The 19,929-nt window shown below is 40.5% G+C and overlaps 1 protein-coding gene across 1 annotated transcript in view; it reads left to right on the top strand.

The window, feature by feature from the left end:
• DCAF12 (DDB1 and CUL4 associated factor 12) overlaps nucleotides 1-19,555 on the top strand; it is a 29,933-nt gene extending 10,378 nt beyond the window's left edge. The window contains exons 3-9 of the mRNA XM_036898027.2: nucleotides 7,845-8,051; nucleotides 9,097-9,157; nucleotides 12,450-12,643; nucleotides 13,560-13,625; nucleotides 14,785-14,947; nucleotides 16,758-16,936; nucleotides 17,457-19,555. Coding sequence (XP_036753922.1) covers nucleotides 7,845-8,051; nucleotides 9,097-9,157; nucleotides 12,450-12,643; nucleotides 13,560-13,625; nucleotides 14,785-14,947; nucleotides 16,758-16,936; nucleotides 17,457-17,615 — 1,029 coding nt within the window. The 3' untranslated portion in view covers nucleotides 17,616-19,555. The remainder of the gene's footprint in view (nucleotides 1-7,844; nucleotides 8,052-9,096; nucleotides 9,158-12,449; nucleotides 12,644-13,559; nucleotides 13,626-14,784; nucleotides 14,948-16,757; nucleotides 16,937-17,456) is intronic.
• The last annotated feature ends 374 nt before the right edge of the window (nucleotides 19,556-19,929 follow it).

Below are 19,929 nucleotides of genomic sequence, written 5' to 3'. Positions count from 1 at the left end.
AGTAGGGCCTCAAATATATAGTGATAAGATATATAGCAAAAGGAATTTCCCCTCTTAGTCACGCAGGGTGTTTTTTTGGAGCTCAAAATAACGTCTTCAGAGAGACCTTGCTTCTCAGTGGGCAAATACACAGCCGTATTGTTGCCGGGCAGCTGCATCTGGGGAGGTATCTCACTGTGTACTAGGTGAAACCTCAACTTAGACAGGGGACGGTTCTTGACTCTGGTCAAGAAAGAATTCATGAACATGTCAGACAAGTGTAGGTAAGGAAGGAATTCATTAAAGTGAGAGTAGTAGTGAATGGCACCTGCCTTGCAGGCAGCAGAGAGCAAGAAAGAACAAAAGGAGGAAAGCTTGCCAACTCCTAAAGCTAGTGTCACCTGGTGTCCAGTGTCCGCTTGAATCTGCATAGTACTAAGCCACTGCCACCCCAAGATTTGGGGGAGCCACAGAGCACTGGTTGGAGTGAGACTGTTCTAAGAGCTTCCTAAAGGCAAAGAAAGGAGATTTTCAAGCAGGCTACTAAAGAGCATGATCATACAGCTGCAGTCCTGTCCAGATCATCCAGGCGATGGAAGAACTTGCAAGCCCCAAACAGAGATCTTATTAGCGTTTCTCTACTTGTCTGGAGTAGGACAGAGAGAGTGAAGACTTGGGCTTAAGTCTGGAAAATTGAATGAAATAGTGAAGTAACAAAAACGCTTACCACTGGAAGAGTGCAGAGACAAAACACAGTTAAGTTGACCAGAGAGAAGTCTAAGGCAAAAAGTACACACTCAAAGAAAGGGGAGTGTAGGAAACCTCAGAGAAGAGGCACACTTACGGGCTTAGGATTCTATCTTTTAAGGCTTTCAAAAATGCGGCAAAGGGTGGAGGTGGTGGGGTCTGAAGGTTCTACATGTGGTCTCATGTCTCTCTCCAGTGAGAGACATTATGTCACCATCCACAGTCCTCTAGATAATTCTGTAAGATAAACTTAACACAAGGAATTTATTGTTCCTGGTCTTCTCCAACATAATGGTTTCCCAAGAAGGGACTAGCAGTTACCAAAGGGGATGGGTGGGGGAGGGAGGGAGAAGGGGATTGAGGGGTATTGTGATTGGTACACATGCTGTTTGGGGGATCACAGGGAAGACTAGCACAGAGAAGACAAGTAATGACTCTGGCATCTTATTACACTGATGGACAGTGACTTCAACAACGTATGGGGGGGACTTGATAATATGGGTGACTAGTAACCACATTGTTTTTCATGTGAAACCTTCATAAGGTTATATATCAGTGATACCTTAATTTTTAAAAAATGGTTTCCCTCAAGCCCTGAGAATCTTATCCGTTAGGACTGCTTGTTCTGCCTTAAGATAGGGTCGGTTATTGGCTGATTACCAAGAAATGTGTTAGGAATCCTGCCTCCTAACTCCCTGATTTTTAAAATGAAATCTTAGCCTTAAGATGGAGTCCCTCTTGTTCTTACTATACTGTTTTTATCTTGGCATTTTTCATCATAGACAGGAAAAGTTAATCATGTTGCTTGTCCCATGTCCCTGCCCTACTTCAGTATTGTCCTTGTCTTCATGCTATTCTGCTCAGGAAGTAAAAGTGATTAAAAGTAAAAAAGAAAAGGGATTATAGTATCATTATTTTACTACAGTTAATATTAAAAGCTTACAGTCTTTTAATATCCAGGTAAATAATTAATATGTAACTATAATCTCTGCTCTCCAGTAGTTTGCTAATTAGAGATAAGGCTTCCTATTAATTCTTAGTAGAAGGCCTTATGCCTAGAAATGTCACTGGTGAACAAAAAGCCGACACTATCTTGTACAGAAATTGTTTTCTTCTGAATAATCTGTATGTTACCTATTAGCATGCTTGAGTATTACAGAAATCATTTTCCATCTTCCATAGGAAGAAATGATTTACACAAATCAGACTAGTGGGCCAATTCTCTTATTTACCTTTCTGTTTTTCTGATTGGATGGTGTCACTTGGAAGGATATGGGCTTTGCAATTATATAAAGGCAGTGTTCAATTGGGTTCTAATCTTACAGCGTAAGAGAAATTATTTTACCAAATGTTTGTTGTGCTTCACATAGTGAAATCTCTGGTATGCTGTCAGAGGTTTTTATTTGGTGACTTTGTAATGGGTTCTAGGCAGAATTTCAGGTGTCTTGCTAAAGGTTGCTCTTGGGATTTATTCCATTTTAACAAAGCCCTCCAGAATTATGGATTAGAAATCAGTTTACTGAACTTGTTAGATATAAAACTTGTAAAGAATTATGCCACTTAAATCCAGGATAATTGTAAATCCTAATATAGTTGTCCTTCCACAAAATCATAATTGTACTGGGAAAATATTAGAATTCAGGGCCTAATATGAAGTACCATTGCTAATCTCAGCAAGCCAGCTCCGTAGTCATCTTTGGAGGAGTAGTTTAGATTCACAATTCAGTGAGTAAGAGATCTTGGCATAGCGCCAGCACCTGGATTTAGATACAAGGATGTTCACTGCAGTGTATTTTATATTACTGAAATTTGGACACAACATAAATGTTCAATAATAAGGAATCCACTCGATAATGCTATATCAAGTGAATTACCTTATAGCCATTAAAAAGTATATAGAAGTGAAAAAAAAAGTTATCCAAAAAAAAAAAAGTATATAGAAGTGTATTAATTAGGAAAGGTGTTACTGCTATATCAAATAGAAAGATATAAAATGATAATATGAGATCACACTTTCATAGGTGGAGAAAAATATGTATGCATGTGACTGGGTATATAGTGAAGGGCCTAAAAGAAAATACACCAAGTGGTGGTAGGATTGTGGTGGTTTTTATTTTCCAATTTCTGCTTTTCTGTTTTACAAATTCACAATGTGTTTCTTTTGAAATTGGGACTCCAAAAATGTTATCTTGACCACATGGTCTTTCCTTTAATAGACTTGGAATAGAAACAGTGACCTGAACTTTCTGAGTTGTGACAACTCTTCTAGCTTCTGACCAGTTTAAAATATTTGTAGCTTAAGAGTCATGATAATGTTCAAACAGCTTATTGAGCTCAGCCATACTCTTAGTTCCTGCCCAGCAGGTTGCAGGTGGGCAGGCAACCAGCTTTTAGAATTGGGTCGGAAAGAATGCCCAGTTTTCTGGCCATTGTTAGAATCCTGACTGAGTACAGCTCCTTCTTATTTCAGGGCCTCTGGTCCTTTTTTTTTTTCTTTTTACTGTGCAAGTCATGTGTGTTCATTGAGAAAAAAATCAACATTCTTGAAGTTATGTTTTTAAAAGCTTATTCACTTAATACCATAGCATGAGCAGCTTTCCATGTTAATAAATAACCTCTACTCCATCATTCTTAAAAGCCATATAATAGGCTGTTGTGTAGCCAATCCCCTGTGGTGTTTCACTAGTTTAAAATTGTTGAATTGTAGTTAAAACTTCACCTTTCATTGTTTTCTTAGCATAAATTCCTGAAATTGACATTGCAGTTTGCACACTTAAAGACAATACATATTATCTTGACCATTTTCTGTTAAGTTTCTTGATCTTAGCTCTCTCCTTTGCTCCTCCCCATCTTGTTGGTTTGGGATAGGGAATGGATTCTTCTGCTTTGATTTCAGTAGTCTTCCCTTTCCCCAACTTTCAGCAAACTGAGGCTGCCCACTTGCCTATTACTGTCTGACTCAGTATAGTTTATCTTGATGTCTATGTGACCTATGTGGATTTGCTTTCCTTTCTTCATTAGACTCCAGCTAAAATACTCATTAATGTTAGAAACTTTTGAGCCCCACACCCCCATTTTATAAAGCCACCTCAATCTTTGTACATATATTTGTATGTGTCTGCTGACATGCATACAGAGATGTACTCACTAGTCTTACAAACTTCTTGATTGTAAGGTCTTTGCTTGCTTTTTTTTTCCTTTGTCCTAGATGGTAGACTGCAGGGAGCCATTGTGTCTCAAGCTTACCTTGCCATGCTGCCAGTTCTTGGCAGGGCTCCCAGTAGGTTAATGTGGAGCAGCCCCATTCTGGGAAATGTTACAGAAGCTGCACGAATCTTTGGCCTTTTGTCAGAAAGTTTGGGGAAGATATTCTGTGGCAGCTCATCCAAATCCCTGTCCCTTCCTCTGAAGTAGAAAGGTACTTTGTCATTCCTCTACAGTGGTGAGGATGAGGTTGGGGGTGAACTTTTGGTTTTTTGGCCCTTTACAGATTCAACTGTTACCAGTTTATTCCATCTCCCTGTATCAGATGTCTTTCATCCAGTGTATTTGGATGTCATTTCAACCTTTCTTACACCATGCAAAAGTAAACAAACATTAAAATAGCATATTACTATTAGGATCACTTATTAAATACCTATTCTGGCTGAGCCCTGTGCTAGACACTTTACGTTTTATGAGATATCTTAGAAACCCTATGAGATAGATATTATTATTCTAGTTTTATAAATAAGAAACAAGGTTCTGAAAGGTTAAGTGACTTACCCCAGATCACACAGCTAATCTGGAATTAATTCAAACCTAGAATTCTCCTAACTCCAAGACTAGAGTTTTGGACTTAAGATTTCTTGGACATGAAATAAAGAAAAGATTTTCTCACCTTTTATGGATGGCAGAAATGGAACCCTGTTTAAAGGAAAAGAAATGGACTAAAAGAAGTTTTAGTCAGCCCTCAGGTTCCATAGGAGAAACTGAGATCTTTTTAGGTTGCAGGCCACTTTACTCTTGTGTCTCACCCAATTGATTGCCCTTAATTTACAGAGCAGATTCTTTTTACATCAGTGCTGCTCAGACTGCAGTGTACCAAGAAACCTCACATTTATTAGGAGGGCTAGTTCGCAAACCCCAAGAGTAGGAAGTATCCCTGGATATCAGAAGGAAACAGAACTAGGAATTGGAAAGGCATTAGGAACCAAAGATGTCCATGCTTCCTCTCTTCTGTTTCCTTGTTTCTGGGAACTGGATTTGGTAGAAAATGGCTACCCAGACAGTTTGTTCTAGAGCCACAAGTCTGTCCACATTCCTGAGAGAACTGAATGGCCCAGTTCAATTTGGACTGGTTTTCCGTGAGCCAGGAGGCCACCCCAGACAGTTCTGTGGTCTAGAGATCTGAGTTTATATCAAACACACAGCTACAAAGCCCCACCCTGAGTGCAAGGATGTGGGGCCCCCTAACATTACTGGGCAGGCCCCTGAAAGGAGTCTTACTATAAGTACTTACTGTGCAGCTTTACATTGTTGGGGTGGGATGATAGAATAAGATAAATCCCCTGCTCTTGGAATTGGGAGGGCATTGTTAGCTTAATGAGAAAGAGACAAAGATTATAAATGAGTATGATATGGTCTAAGTATTGTGGGTAGAGGGCTGTCTTGGGAGCCTATAAGAGAGGAAGTTAAAAGCCCAAACACGTCTGAACTGAATCATGAAAGATAAGTACATGTTGGCCAGGTAAAGAAAGAAGTAGCAGAAAGCATTTTTGGCATTGTAAACAGCATGAACATAAAACAAAATATACATATTTAATTGAAGATGTTGGTCTGAATAATCAGTTATTTCAAGAACATGAAGTCCAAGAACATAAGGCAGGACATGAAGCTAGAGAGATAATGGGAGGACCAGATTGAGGAGAGTCTTGATGCCATGCCAAGGAGCCAAGATTTAGGGGAAATTGATGTTTTTTATAGGAGGATTTCCGTTTTTATGAGGGTGACTATAAACATGATCGGTTACAATAAGGAGAATAGTCTCAATGGTAGCCTTGCCTAAAGGTTCAGAGACCAGTTGCATTTGTCTAGGGGAGAAAAAATGAGAGAGGATGGAAAGGAAGGAGCCACTTGTAAGCATTATTTAGGAGGTAGATTTGGCAGGACTAGATCAGATGACAGGAATGTGGGGGGAGGAGGAGGAGTTGGGGGGAAGACAGTTTCTTTAGGACATATTGAGTTGAAAATGCCTGGGACACACCAGCAAGGGCGCCAGTTAGGAAGGGGGTCTGCCTTAAATAGCTGTTAGGGCTCACATTACAGATTGGACAGTGGTTGCTCCCTCCGTCTCCTTTTAAAACATTTTTTCCCACTCTTTTGGGCACTCTTCTTTAAGCTATTCCTCCATTCTTTTTTATATTTTAAATATAAGGCTTATCTAGTTTCTCCTTTCATAGATCTCCATCCTATTAAGCAGTATTTTATACAAGATTTGATATGGTTTGGCTTCATCATGAGAATCGCTGACAGGGTTTTAAATCAACTTCTTAGACTATAAGGTGTATGAGGGCAGAGATAATTTCTCTTTTATTCATAGTTACATTCCTAGCACTAGAGCAATACCTGGCATTCAGTTGTTACTGAATGAATAAGTGAACGAAGGAATGAATCCTTGAATCACATAAAAAGTTTAATAATAGACCTTTGGGAATGTCCTTTCTCTAAGAGTGATCTTTTCTATAAAACATTCCTCCAAAAGGGGAACCCTCCTACACTGCTGGTGGGAATGTAAATTAGTTCAACCATTGTGGAAAGCAGTATGGAGGTTCCTCAGAATGCTCAAAATAGAAATATCATTTGACCCAGGAATTCCACTTCTAGGAATTTACCCTAAGAATGCAGCACTCCAGTTTGAAAAAGACAGATGCACCCCTATGTTTATCGCTGCACTATTTACAATAGCCAAGATATGGAAGCAACCTAAGTGTCCATCAGTAGATGAATGGATAAAGAAGATGTGGTACATATACACAGTGGAATATTACTCAGCCATAAGAAAAAAACAGATTCTACCATTTACAACAACATGGATGGAGCTAGAGGGTATTATGCTCAGTGAAATAAGCCAGGTGGAGAAAGACAAGTACCAAATGATTTCACTCATATGTGGAGTATAAGAACAAAGGAAAACTGAAGGAACAAAACAGCAGCAGAATCACAGAACCCAAGAATGGACTAACAGTTACCAAAGGGAAAGGGAGGGATAAGAGCGGGGAAAAAGAAAGGGGGCATTATGATTAGCATGTATAGTGTGTGTGGGGGCATGGGGAGGGCTGTGCAACACAGAGAAGACAAGTAGTGATTTTACAGCATCTTACTACGCTGATGGACAGTGACTGTGAAGGGGTATGTTGGGGGGACTTGGTGAAGGGGGAGCCTAGTAAACATAATGTTCTTCATGTAATTGTAGATTAATGATACCAAAATAAAATAAATAATAAATAAATAAATAAATAAATAAACATTCCTCCAAGTTGAGTCTTAAGAGTGAGAAGGGGTTAGGTTGGTAAGGAGGTAGAGCAGAGCTATGAGGCAGCAGCATGAGCAAAGGCATGGAGGCACAGAACATGGTGGAGTGTGTGTTGGGGACGAGCAGTGAGGTATTAATAACTTGTCATATGTCTCAGGTGACTCCAGCAAACCTGGTAACTGCAGGTGTGTTCAGTAGTGGTTGTGATGTGTTCTGGGCATTATGTTTAGTTTATGTATCTATGCATGGGTAGATGAGAATTAGATACATAGAATTTGCCCACACTGGTGGAAAACCTTTAGTCAGGTTCACTAGGTCTGTAGTATCATGCACATCTTTGAAGCTATCTTTGAATCCTAGGCAGAATTTACTGCTTCCTAGTCTGTGTTCATATAGCATACTATACCCCTCTCTGTCTTATTTCTTACTTTGATGTTTCATTTGACTAGTAGCTCTCACCATGCTTTTAATAATTCTCAGGGTCTAGCGTGAAGTAGACATTAACTAAATGTTTGCTGGGTAATTGAATGAATGGATGCTTATACCTAGGATCAGCCACATTAAAGAGAAACTGTTTAGCTTCTGTATCCCTTTTTTCTTGTAGCTATTTGTAGTGGATGTCCAGACAAGTCAGATTACCAAGATCCCCATTCTGAAGGACCGGGAGCCTGGAGGTGTGACCCAGCAGGGCTGTGGTATCCATGCCATTGAGCTGAATCCCTCTAGAACACTCTTAGCCACTGGAGGAGACAACCCCAACAGTCTTGCCATCTACCGGCTGCCTACACTAGATCCTGTGTGTGTGGGAGATGTAAGTTACCCCAGTAATTGTAGTTAGAGGTACTCTTGTTTTTAAACAGCTCTGTAGATAACATAGGCCCTTCCCACACAAACCCTCTGGGAAAGGATAGTTTCTTCCAGATTTCTGCTGACTCCAGAGGCATGGAGTGGAAATATCACAATGGGGGTTAGACACCGTATAGGGAGTGTTGGGTTTATTGACAGAGAGTGTATATTTGATCAAGGGGTGAGCAGCACACCTCATGGGCCAGCAGCAATGGGTTGATGTTTAAATACAGTGTCCATACATTGCCCATTGCCCATAGTCAGAGCAAAGTTTACTAAGTCATTCATTCAGCAACTATTTATTGAGCTTTTCTATAGCCAGGCATTGTTTTAAACGCCAGGGATACAGCAGTGGATCAAACAGATAAAGCTTCTACCCTCTTGAAGCCTGCATTCTAATGGAATGAGACATAAAACCATACAAGCCAGAAAATACTTATCAACAATATGTTAGAGTGTGGTGAGTGTCCTGGGGAAGAGTAAAGGCCGACCAAAGGGATAGAGTGGTAGAGAATGCTATTTTGGAGGATAGTCAGGAGAGTCCTGTTGATAAGGACAACATTTGAGTAGGGAGACAGGGGAATGAGAGCACAAGGCATATTAATGTCTTGAGGAAGAGAGTTCCAGACAGAAGGAACAGTGATGAGGCCAGTTAGCTGTTGTCCCAGGAAGCAAGGGGGAGAGTGGTAGGACAAGATGGAAGAGATACGCGTATGTGATTGTGTGTAGAGCCCAAATAAGACCCAGATATAGAAGGCCGGAGCTGTGTGTCCACGAGACATGTTTATTGCACATAAAATGCAAGTTTCCTTCCAGCTTTGAGCTCCTCAAGACAGAAGTTAAAAGATTTTGGGATCATGCCCTGTGGGTTAAGATCATCAGAGATGAGAGTTGTAATTTTTATTTTTAGTCAGACTTGTATGCTTTTCAAGAGTATGTGTTGTAATCCTTATTTTACTAATTTCTTTTTTTTTCCCCCTCTCTCTACCTGTCACTCTGTCTTCTCCAAGGATGGACACAAGGACTGGATCTTTTCCATTGCATGGATCAGTGACACTATGGCAGTTTCTGGTAAAATTGTCCTTTTGTAGGGAGTTTTGGTGTGGCAAACAGAAGACTGGGAGGCTAGAAGTTGAAAAGGGATGGTAGTGTGAATGGAAATAGCCCAGTAAACAGACCATACCTAGGGGCCAAGAGATCTTGTTTCCAGTATTGGCGTTTTCTGTAATTTACCACATGACCTTAGATAAGTCATTTCCCCTGTGTAATCCTGATCTGGGTAGTGGAATTACTGGCATTCTTCATTTATTATTCATACCCTCCCATGTTCCAGAAAGCATGTGTGATAGTATGTTAGCCTCAACGTTTCTGTGGGGCTTCATTGAGATAATGGTTGTGAAAGTATTTTGGGAAAGTTGATGTGCTCTGCAAAGTACTAAGAGCAATTACCATTTTCTGTACAGCTGTATAGCATTAAGTTTCTTACTGATAAAAGCTATATAGGATTAGGGGAATTTCTTTGCCAGTGGCAGAACAATCAAGAAAAATACATGGAAATGAGTGTAAAGAAGATTACCTAGAAATACAAAAATGCTTTCTGGATACCCACAACAGCATAGACAGTAGATTCAGAGTGCTGACCAGTTTTTCTGGGTAACCATATGTAAAAATGCAATCCCCCATTCCTAATTCCCAAATAAAAATAACCATAATAGTTGCCAAATTAAGTAATTCACATCTTAGCTCCTATGATCCTCAGAACAATACTTAGGTTTACATTAGCCTCACTTCACAAATGAGAAAATTTAGATTCCAAGAGGTTATTATAACTTGCCAAAGGCCACACAAATAGAGATGGAATCAAGATCTGAATCCAAGTCTGATTGCAAAGTCCACTGCTACTAACAAAGCTAAAGGAACATAAATATTTCTTCTTTGGATTCTTTGCAAAGCAGTATAAAGCAGCAAGAAGGAAAAGTAAATCTCTGAACAAGCATAGTCACAGGTCGCAATTACCCATGAGTGGTACAGAAGATTTTGGATTCCCAGTTGGTTGTCTCCCCAAGGAATGCGAACTCCTTGAGGGCATGTCAACCTCTGTAGGGACTGTATGAATGACAGTACCCTTTACTGAATTTGGTTGTTGGGAGCCAAGGCTTGACTTTCTTTGGTAGCCTCCCAGCTCTTCTTTCAGATTCCTGCCAGTGTCCTGTATTTTCTGGTTGATAACTCCCAAGTCTACATAGGAGAAGATTTTAAGTAAAACATTGGCTCCAATGTTAGAGACCAGAGTTTGAATCCTGGTCCAGCCACTTACTAGCACTGTGATATTGGGCAAGTTTCTTAAGCTTTTGGAAACTTGGGTTTTCTCATCTGTAGCATGAATGATGATTTTATGTGGTCATTGGGAAGTTTAAGATAATGCACAGTGACTGCCATATTGAAAATACTTAATATTTGTTAACCAGTGTTAAATGTTAAGACTTTGATGAGCAACAACCCCTGAGCCCCCCTCAAAATCAGCATATTTAAACTCCTCATCTCCCTTCCAAGACTCACTGCCCTCCATCATTGACTTACATTAGTGAATGCTCTCACTTCCCATCCAGCTGCACAGCCAGAGAACTAAGGCTCCTCTTCAGTTCTTCAGTCTTCTTAGATTACCAACCCATGTTGATACTGTTTTCTAAAATATCTCTATATCCATCCATTTATTTTCTATCTTCTCTATTTGAGTGCCTGTCATCTATCTTTTAAATTACTCCAACAACCTTCTACAGTTTCTCTCTGCTTCTACGCTTATCTCCTCCAGTCCAATCTTCATGTTGCCACCAGACTAAATAATTTTAATTTTTATATAATTTAAAATAATTTTAAAATGTATTTTCCTTATTATAAAATTAATATTTTTATTGTAAGAGATTTTTTTTAAGTACAGATAAACAAAAAAGGTGATAAAATTGTCCATAATACCTCTATCCAGTATTATTAGTATTAATATTTGAAATACATCTTGCTAGTCTTTTTTTCAGTAAATATTTTTTAGTTGATTAAAAATGGGATCATATAGAGGGATGGATATATGGATAGACATATGATATACCAAGTATAAAATGTTGATAGTAGAATATAGATACGAATATACAATTCATTGTACAATTCACTTTTCAGTATGCTTGAAATTTTCATAATAAAACTTACTTAATTTTATTTCTTTAATTTGCTTAATAAGCCATGCATAGTTCTCCAGATGTGCCTTGGCCTTTTCCAGACTTCAGACATGATGAACCTTTGTTTTGAATTCCTGCCCATGAGCTTTATGATGCAAATAAATTGGATATTTCTCTCATGTTAGGCTATTTTTACTATAAAACATTCAGGAGATTCACAACATGGGAAGGGCATCTCCTAGTCTCCAAGGAGAGTTGATGAATAACTTTACAAGAAAGTAATTTTAAAACCTTTTTTAGTGGTTCTTGATATTCTGTTTTATGAGTATAACATAGCCCTATTTTGGGACATACAGATTGTTCTGAATAAACATAGGTGGGAACACAGACTGGGTTTTGCTGCAGATTGTTCAGTTGTACTCTAGAAAGATGGTTCCATTAACTTAACCACCATCAGTGTATTCAGGGCTCAATTCAAAGAAAAGTGTTCTTAATTTAAGTGCTTCATTATTGTTTGCTAAGGAAAACTATCTTTATAAGCATTCATTTTATGTAGTACAGCCATTCTTAATATGGGATTGTGATCCCAATGGGTCCAGGGAAAGCCTTCAATAGAACCATGAACCTGTCTGAAATTTAGTGTTCAATGTGGTGTTTTGTATGTTTTTCTAGAGAAAGAGGTCTTTAGCATTCCTAAGTCTCTCAAAGGGGTATAAGACTTAGAAAAGATTAAGTACCACTGATCTGAAGTAGAGATTCCATTATACCTGAAACCAGTATAATATTGTATATCAACTATATGTCAATTAAAAAAAATGTTTTTAAGAGAATAGATGCCCCCAAACCCTACTGCTCAGTAGGAGTCACCTGTGTATGCATGTCCAAGTGACCTAAGCATTTGGCCTGGGAAATTACTGGGCTTTATGAAACTATGTAATACTCTCTTTTGAAAAATCCCACCAACTACATTATGCTTAAAGGTTATATTTTAACTCCTACACCTTGGTTGAATCCTCCTTTTGGTGTAGCTATTAAAATAGATGCTGCTCTGTTTTGGGATGGGCCACGTGACCAACCTTCAGCACATAGGATGATATGCAGAGAGCTAGAATAAAAGAGCCTATATTTGCTTGTGTGGGACTGTCCCATGAGAGTTGGGTATGCCTCACATCTGTGGTCTCCTTGCCCTGCAGGCTCACGTGATGGCTCTATGGGACTTTGGGAGGTTACAGACGATGTGTTGACCAAAAGTGATGCAAGGCACAACATGTCACGGGTCCCTGTGTATGCTCACATCACTCACAAGGCCTTAAAGGACATCCCCAAGGAGGACACAAACCCTGACAACTGCAAGGTCCGAGCTCTAGCCTTCAACAACAAGAACAAGGTATGAGCTCATCAAGTGTTTCCTAAAGCCTTTACCTCTTTCTTCACCTTACTGACTTACCAACTTCTTGGCTTATGTCTTGGGAGATGTACTTCCCTTCTTCTTCCCCAAGTCAGTGCTTGCTTCATAGCTGGGTTCTGAGTCCACAGCACACTTTTTAAAGGCTGAGGGATGCTAGTGAGAAATGATAACAGTATTATGAAACGCACCCCTTGCATTGAGCTGTGTAGTATTTCTCTGGTTAGTCTTTATTTGTGGGTTAGCCTGGCAGTTCCCCCAGGGCCCCTCTGATTTGACTGTCTCTCATTTGCACATGCCTTTGCAGGTGCTATATTTTGGGTGTGATTTTCATACATGCCTCTGAAAGGAATCACTTTTCTCTTTGGTAGTCAGTTTCTTTTCATTCTTTACTGCCTCTTCTTAACAGTCACTAGGTCTTACCTAACAATCATTGAGTCAGAGCTTCTGAAACTGAGTATTAAGTAGAGTGTTGGGAAGGAGACCCATATCCAGGAAAGGATCAACATGGCTTAGGGGCAGACTTAGCTTAGACCCTCTGCTTATAGAGACTTAGGAAACTGTCCATATGTGTGCTGTGCTCTGACTATCCAGTAGGATTTCATGGGAATGATTGCATAGTAAGGGCTTTTTGAACCATGGGTGCCTGTCCACATTATTGCTAGAACTTGGCTTGTTCCTGAGGTTCTCTCAAGAAGGAGCCTTGGTTTAATGTGCTGTCCAGCTGCATTCCATAGATTAAGATGAGGGGCTGATAATGTCATTACCCCTGCTGGAATCATCATAGGATTAGGAATGAAGAATGGGAGAACCCCGACCTCCAAGGTCTTCCCCTGCTTATTATTTTATATTAGTTGCTACAGATTGGTCTATAACCTGTTTTTCATTGCTCTTGTAGGAATTGGGAGCAGTATCTCTGGATGGCTACTTTCATCTCTGGAAGGCTGAAAATACACTGTCTAAGGTGTGATGAACATGACTTAGTCATTTTACCTAACTATTCACCTTATGGTTAAAATACTTTCATTCTCCTTGAGCCTTTTCATTCTTATCTAAAGCACCAGTTCTCCAAGGGTCTAGGCATGTGATTACTTATGCATGACTTCTGAGTCTTGTGTGCCCCTTTTCAAAATCTTTTAAAGATATCAGAGGGACCAGTTCTTTCACATTGCATGGACCTGCTGAAAGGTTTCTTGTAACTAGCAGTCCTCCAATCCACAGTGCATTTAAGTATCTTATTGGCTATTTGACATGTTGTGAGGATAAGAAAATCTAAATGTTGGGAACCCTGGCAACTGAAGATAAATTAAACTAATACTGATCTTCTGAAATATCTCTGAAATAGTCATGTGAGGTAATAAGAATATGGATTTAATTTACAGTATTTACATGCAACTTTTGCATTAAGTTAAACCTATCTTTGGATCATTTGCCCTCTTCTTGTCTCAGAGACCTTTGCTGCTTATTCCTTTTGTGATAGGCTTTTTCTCAAGAGGAAGCAGAGCTCTGGGAATTATTAACTTCATGTCACAGCAGACTTCAAGCTGCACTGACCTTGCTCAGTGCAGTAGACACCCACTGAGGATTGGCTCAGTGACAAGGACCTAGGGTTAAGGCTGATGGGGGTTGCCTGGGGTTGAGCCAGTCCCCAGTCCCTGAGTATGCTTTCTGTAGTGTACAACTCCCATACAACTGGGGAGTTAGACTGAAGGTAACCAGAAATCAGCCCCTCTGTATGAAGAGCAGTGAGGAGAGTGGTGGCTCTTACTGGCAGAGAGAACAGAGTGGAATCTTGGCTTTAGTGCCCTGGAGTCATCCCTGGAAACAACCTGTAGGTCTTGGCCTTTCTCTCTGCTTCTGATTATTTAATTCCAGCTTGACTTTTTTCCCTAATCAGTCCTCTTCAGAACAAGATCTTACTGTTTATTAATAGTCACCCTCTGTTTCTCTTACATACCTAGGAGGTGGAGCAGGGCATTATTTCCTTAATTGGGCTTGTCTTTTTGTCTCTTAGTGTGGCTTGTATATGAAGGAAGCCCACAAAGGGGGGCATGTAAGAACAGTGCCCTGCAGTGTGCTGTCTGGTAGCACCCTGGCTACATCACTCCTCTGTCTGTTTTCAGCTCCTTTCCACCAAACTGCCGTATTGCCGTGAGAATGTGTGCCTGGCCTATGGTAGTGAATGGTCAGTATATGCAGTGGGCTCCCAAGCTCATGTCTCCTTCTTGGATCCACGACAGCCATCATACAACGTCAAGTCTGTTTGTTCCAGGGAGCGAGGCAGTGGTAAGAGTCCCAGTGTGCCCTTCAGGCTCACAGCTGCGTGGCAAATGGGTTTTGACCTTCACTTTCTGTGTTGGTTTCCAAACAAGTATAGTGATCTTTGTGGAACCTGGTAGAGGTGTTTGATGACACAAGCAGGGAGCTTAAATACTTGCGTAATGGCAGCAGAGCTTCTAACACTCTAGGCACATAATGTGGCCACAGAGGTCTTTGGTGAAAACCAGTAGTCACGATATTGGTGGTTTCCATGTTCTTTCATAGAGCCCTACTTTCTGTCCTGTGATCATTTTTTGCTGGGGCCCTGCCTTAACTATAAAATTAATTTTATGCTAAGGGATGGTATGTTGGGGTGGGGAATTTACAAACATCCTGAGGAAACTTTCAGGGGAATGAGTATGTTCGTTATTTTGACTGTGGTGATGGTGTCATAGATAAATGCATGTGTTAAAATGTCAAATTGTGTTCTTTAAATATGTGCAATGTATTGTATGTCAGTTATAACTCAAAAAGTTTAGTTTAGAAGAAAATGCTTAGTTTAGTTCTGACCACTGGGTGAATTAGGTTTTAGCCTCCCATCTTATATAGCATATTATCTCTGAAAGCACCCTCACCTTTATTGAGGAATATAAAAGAGACTTTTGTTTGTACTGTACGTTAATATTTCAGACATCTTTATTTGACATCTCATCAAGAACCCTGTAGGAAGTGGGTAGGAAAAGGTAGGGCTAGTGTTAACCCCATTTTGTAGGTGTGGAGACTGAGGTCCAGAGAGGTTAAATAATTTGCTCCACATCATACAGGTTGGTGGTGGAACAGCGAGGAACCAAATCCAGATCATCCAAGTTAAAGTGTATTTTCTTCCCCATCTTACTTTGTACTGAGAGTCCTAAAAGCACAGTATGATTACAGTTTAGCCTCCACCTTTCAAGTAGTGTTTACTTTCATGCAGATACTGCAAAAGTGGCTTTTGTTTGGGATTTATTTTCAATTACAGTTAAGACACATCTCAGAACTGAGAGAATAATGTCTAATGAGAGTACTAAGAGGAAAAAACAGTAGGCTTGGTTGGAATGATGTCTGCAGTGAAGAGTTTTAAGAGATTTTTGTTTTTGTTACAGTAGTAGCTTTCATACCTAATAAGGAAATACTGGTTTACCAATATTATTGAGCACCTCTTATTTGCCAAGAGACATCTTCATATCCATGTACTTATTTGATCCACAGATGCAACAGATATATTTTCCCTATGACCCAGAGTGATCAGGTGACTTGTCTTAAATTCACACTATAAGTGACGGATAGGGCACCTTTGGGTGCTTCAGTTCTAGATTGTTTGCCACTTTCATAACACACTACAGATGAAGATCTCTTACAGTGCCATGGTAATGGTTTTAGGTCAAATACAAAGAAGTCCTTATTAACATAATGACTATAAATATGCAGATTACCCTCAGTTTCAGTATGGCCTGGAAACAATGGAGAAGAGCTTAGAGTTATGAAAGGTGACTCCAGAGTGAATCTAGGGGAGGTAGAGAGTTTCAGGGCACACTTATGGTCTTAGGCCCAAAGCATCTTGGGCATCATCAGGAGTCTAGCACGTCTTTGAGGCAGGGCTCCTGTTAGTTTATAGACAGGCAGTGTGGCATCAGGGTTCTTTGAATTTTGTATGAGCTGTGGCCGCTAGAGAAAGGCACTGTTTGGTATTTAAGGGTGCCCTGAGAACTTAGCTTAGACTAATGTCAGAGAAATTCAGGATAGAAGACTATCAAGTGCATTCTTTCACTGTTCATTGCCCTTTACTTTTCTCTCTCAGGGATCCGGTCTGTGAGCTTCTATGAACACATCATCACTGTGGGCACAGGGCAGGGCTCTCTGCTGTTCTATGACATCCGAGCTCAGAGATTCCTGGAAGAGAAGCTCTCAGCTTGTTACGGGTCTAAGCCCAGACTAGCAGGGGAGAATCTGAAACTAACCACTGGCAAAGGCTGGCTGGTGAGTAAGTCCCTGCTTTTCAGGTGGTTACTGAAGAATGAGAGAAAAGTTGTCCTCACTCTACACACCCATCCCCACCCCTGCTGACATACACCAGCTACCATATGCTTTTTTTTTTTTTTTACTAGTAAGAGCAGAGGAAGGCACTCTACCTTGAGATTGCTTTTGGGTCTACATGTCCGTGGGAAAACTGAGGCCCAGTAAGACACACGGGTTGACCCAGGATTCCCCCCACCCCGTTGTAATAACAGAGTAAGTAGGAAGGAAAAGGAACCTCCCATCAAGGCTACCAGTGCATTATCAAAAAATTTGTCTCCAACTGTCCTGAGGAGACTTTGGGCTAGGGTAGCAATTATTTAGCCTGGTCTTCTCTAATGTTCAGTGGAAAAATGAGGCCCTAATTTCCACAAGCACCAGTCTCCTGAAACAAGACCCTCTTCTCTTAAGAAGACCAGAAAGTATTACTGTCCTTTCCTGCCCATGGCCTAGAGCTGCTAATAGTCTCTTTTTCTTCCCATAGAATCATGACGAAACCTGGAGGAATTACTTTTCGGACATTGATTTCTTCCCCAATGCTGTTTATACCCACTGCTACGACTTGTCCGGAACGAAACTCTTTGTGGCAGGAGGTCCCCTCCCTTCAGGGCTTCATGGAAACTATGCTGGGCTCTGGAGTTAATGACAACTCTCTCCCAAAATGCAGAGATTTACACTAACTTCCATCCTCATTTTCCTTGTTTCTTATTTTGATTTTTTTTTCCAATTGTATGAGGCCCTTATATTTTAGTGGGAACATCAGAGTTTGTGTATGGTTTAGGCACTTGACAGGAAGAAGCTCTGTATAGAAATCTGGAGGGTTTTGGTTTTTTATTCTTTTTTTCCTTTTAGTAATCAGAATTTTACTTTCCTGTCTTCTTTCTTTCTGGCTTCTCAATCAAACATTGGTAATTCGTATTTGTATTTTTTTTTCTTTAGGTGACACACACTCTCCCCTCTCTGGCTTCTTTAGGCTGACATAGTCATTCTCATCCTTACTTCATTCTTGAGAGGTGGGGCTCCTTTATAATTACATGGTTGCTGTCAGACTTTCTGTGAAAGTTTGGGGGCTGTGTGTGTGTGTGTGTGTGTGAGAGAGAGAGAGAGAGAATGTGTGTGCCTGCAAGTACTGTATGTCACTGAAATTACCTGGAGTAAGGAGTACTTGTAATTAAAATATTTATAAAATACAGCTTTATTCACAGAGTCCAACTTTGGGACTAGTCTTTACCTTGTTTTTTAAAGTGTAACAACACTGATTATAGGAAGTAAAACAGAAAGGAAAACAATCACCACCAGGAAAACCCTTTGGAGTTAGATTGCAGGTTTCCTGGGGACTCTCATACCAGGATGCCAGAGACCTGTCCTCTACCTGTCTTCTCATCTGTATGTGCCCCAGGGGAGAATACTTCTGTATATGTGTCACTTCTACTTCCCATCTGCTTAGCCAGTGGCCTAAGACATCAGGGTCTCCATCCAGATGCAGCTCCAGGGGCTGCAGAAGGTGTGGTAGGACTTGGTAAAGAGAATCCTCATTTCCTCCCCTCAAACAAGACCTGATCTGATATCTGATGAGCCTGCAGCTGGGGGCCTCAAGTCTGCTAAGAATTACATACTCAGTCCCTTGGCTTTGGGAAGACACTTTTTTGCCATTTTTCTAATCTCCCCAATTGGTTTTGCTTTTCTTTTTGTTGGTTTCAGTCCAGGAGGGTGGGAGTTACCAGGGAGTTTATCTTTGTGTAGTGAGTATTTCATGTGTGGAATGTTCATTTTCTTCATACAGTGGGGCTGAAGTTGAAACCTCCTCTCCCGCTCTGTTGGCTCAGCCCTGGGATGGTGTTGGGTCACCTATAGCCAGCAACGTTGTGCATGTAAAAGCATTGATGTGATTAGCAATTTGTTCCTCCTTAAACTGTCTGTTTAGTCCAAGGTTTTGAAACTTGCAGGCAACTGACCATGATGTCCAGTTATTCCTTGCTTTCTTTACACATACGCATCCTGTTGCACATAGCAGCTGTTCCCACCCGCAGATTCCTCCTTCATTCTAAGCACATACTCTACTTCTGTCAACAGCCCAGCCTGGGGAAAGGAAAAGTATATTCATTCCTGCACTCCAGTTTCTCAGTTGCTCTCCCAGTTATACCCCCTGCTCTGGTGTAAGTGGGGAGACTGAAAAAGAGTATCTTCTTGGTGATGGGGGCTAGTGGAAAGGGGGCAATAACAAGTCCACCCTAACTTGGTGGTACAAGGCATACACCACAGGTTCTAAAATTCTCATCTAACCTAGAGAAATGGGTGCTATAAACGGAGTTAAGCAAAATGCTGGATGCTATAGATCTTTTAATTGTCTTAATTTTTTTCTATTATTAAACTACAGGCTGTAGATTTCTTAGTTCTCACAGAACTTCTATCATTTTAAACTGACTTGTGTATTAAAAAAAAAAAAACCTTAAGTAGGATGTTTTGTACTGTTGCCAGATCCTCTTCTGGGATAGGTTATGCATTTGATTGTTTGAGATTTTTGTTTTCAAAAATGTAGCACTTGACTTTTTGCCAAGTAAAAAAATAAATATTATTCCAGTGCAGAGTGGTTTGAGTGAGTGTGTATAACCAAGAGGCAACAGGAAAAGGCCCCAAATGACTGGTTGGAAGGTCAGTTTGGAGTTCTGGAATTGCTTGGAGTACAAGGGGAGCGCAAGTGTTCCTTCAAAGTTAAAGGCAGGTCAAGTGCAAACACAAAGACCTAGTTGCTGCTGATCCCCAGGCTCTGGGTCAAGGCCTCCAATTGAGGGTGGATATGCCCAGGGGAAGAGGTGTAGTGCTGGAGGGAGAAAAAGGCAGGCTAAAGATGAGAGTCCTTGCTCTGAATGACTAGGGATTTGAGTAAGGTGACCAGCTCTTACATAAACCTGGGTTGGTGATAGGCCCTGTCTGCTTCCGTGGAGGCTGCTCTGAGA

The sequence above is a fragment of the Manis pentadactyla genome, chromosome 3 (assembly GCF_030020395.1).
Source record: "Manis pentadactyla isolate mManPen7 chromosome 3, mManPen7.hap1, whole genome shotgun sequence".
Lineage (NCBI taxonomy): Eukaryota > Metazoa > Chordata > Mammalia > Pholidota > Manidae > Manis > Manis pentadactyla.
This window is presented reverse-complemented; position numbering and strand designations above follow the sequence as displayed.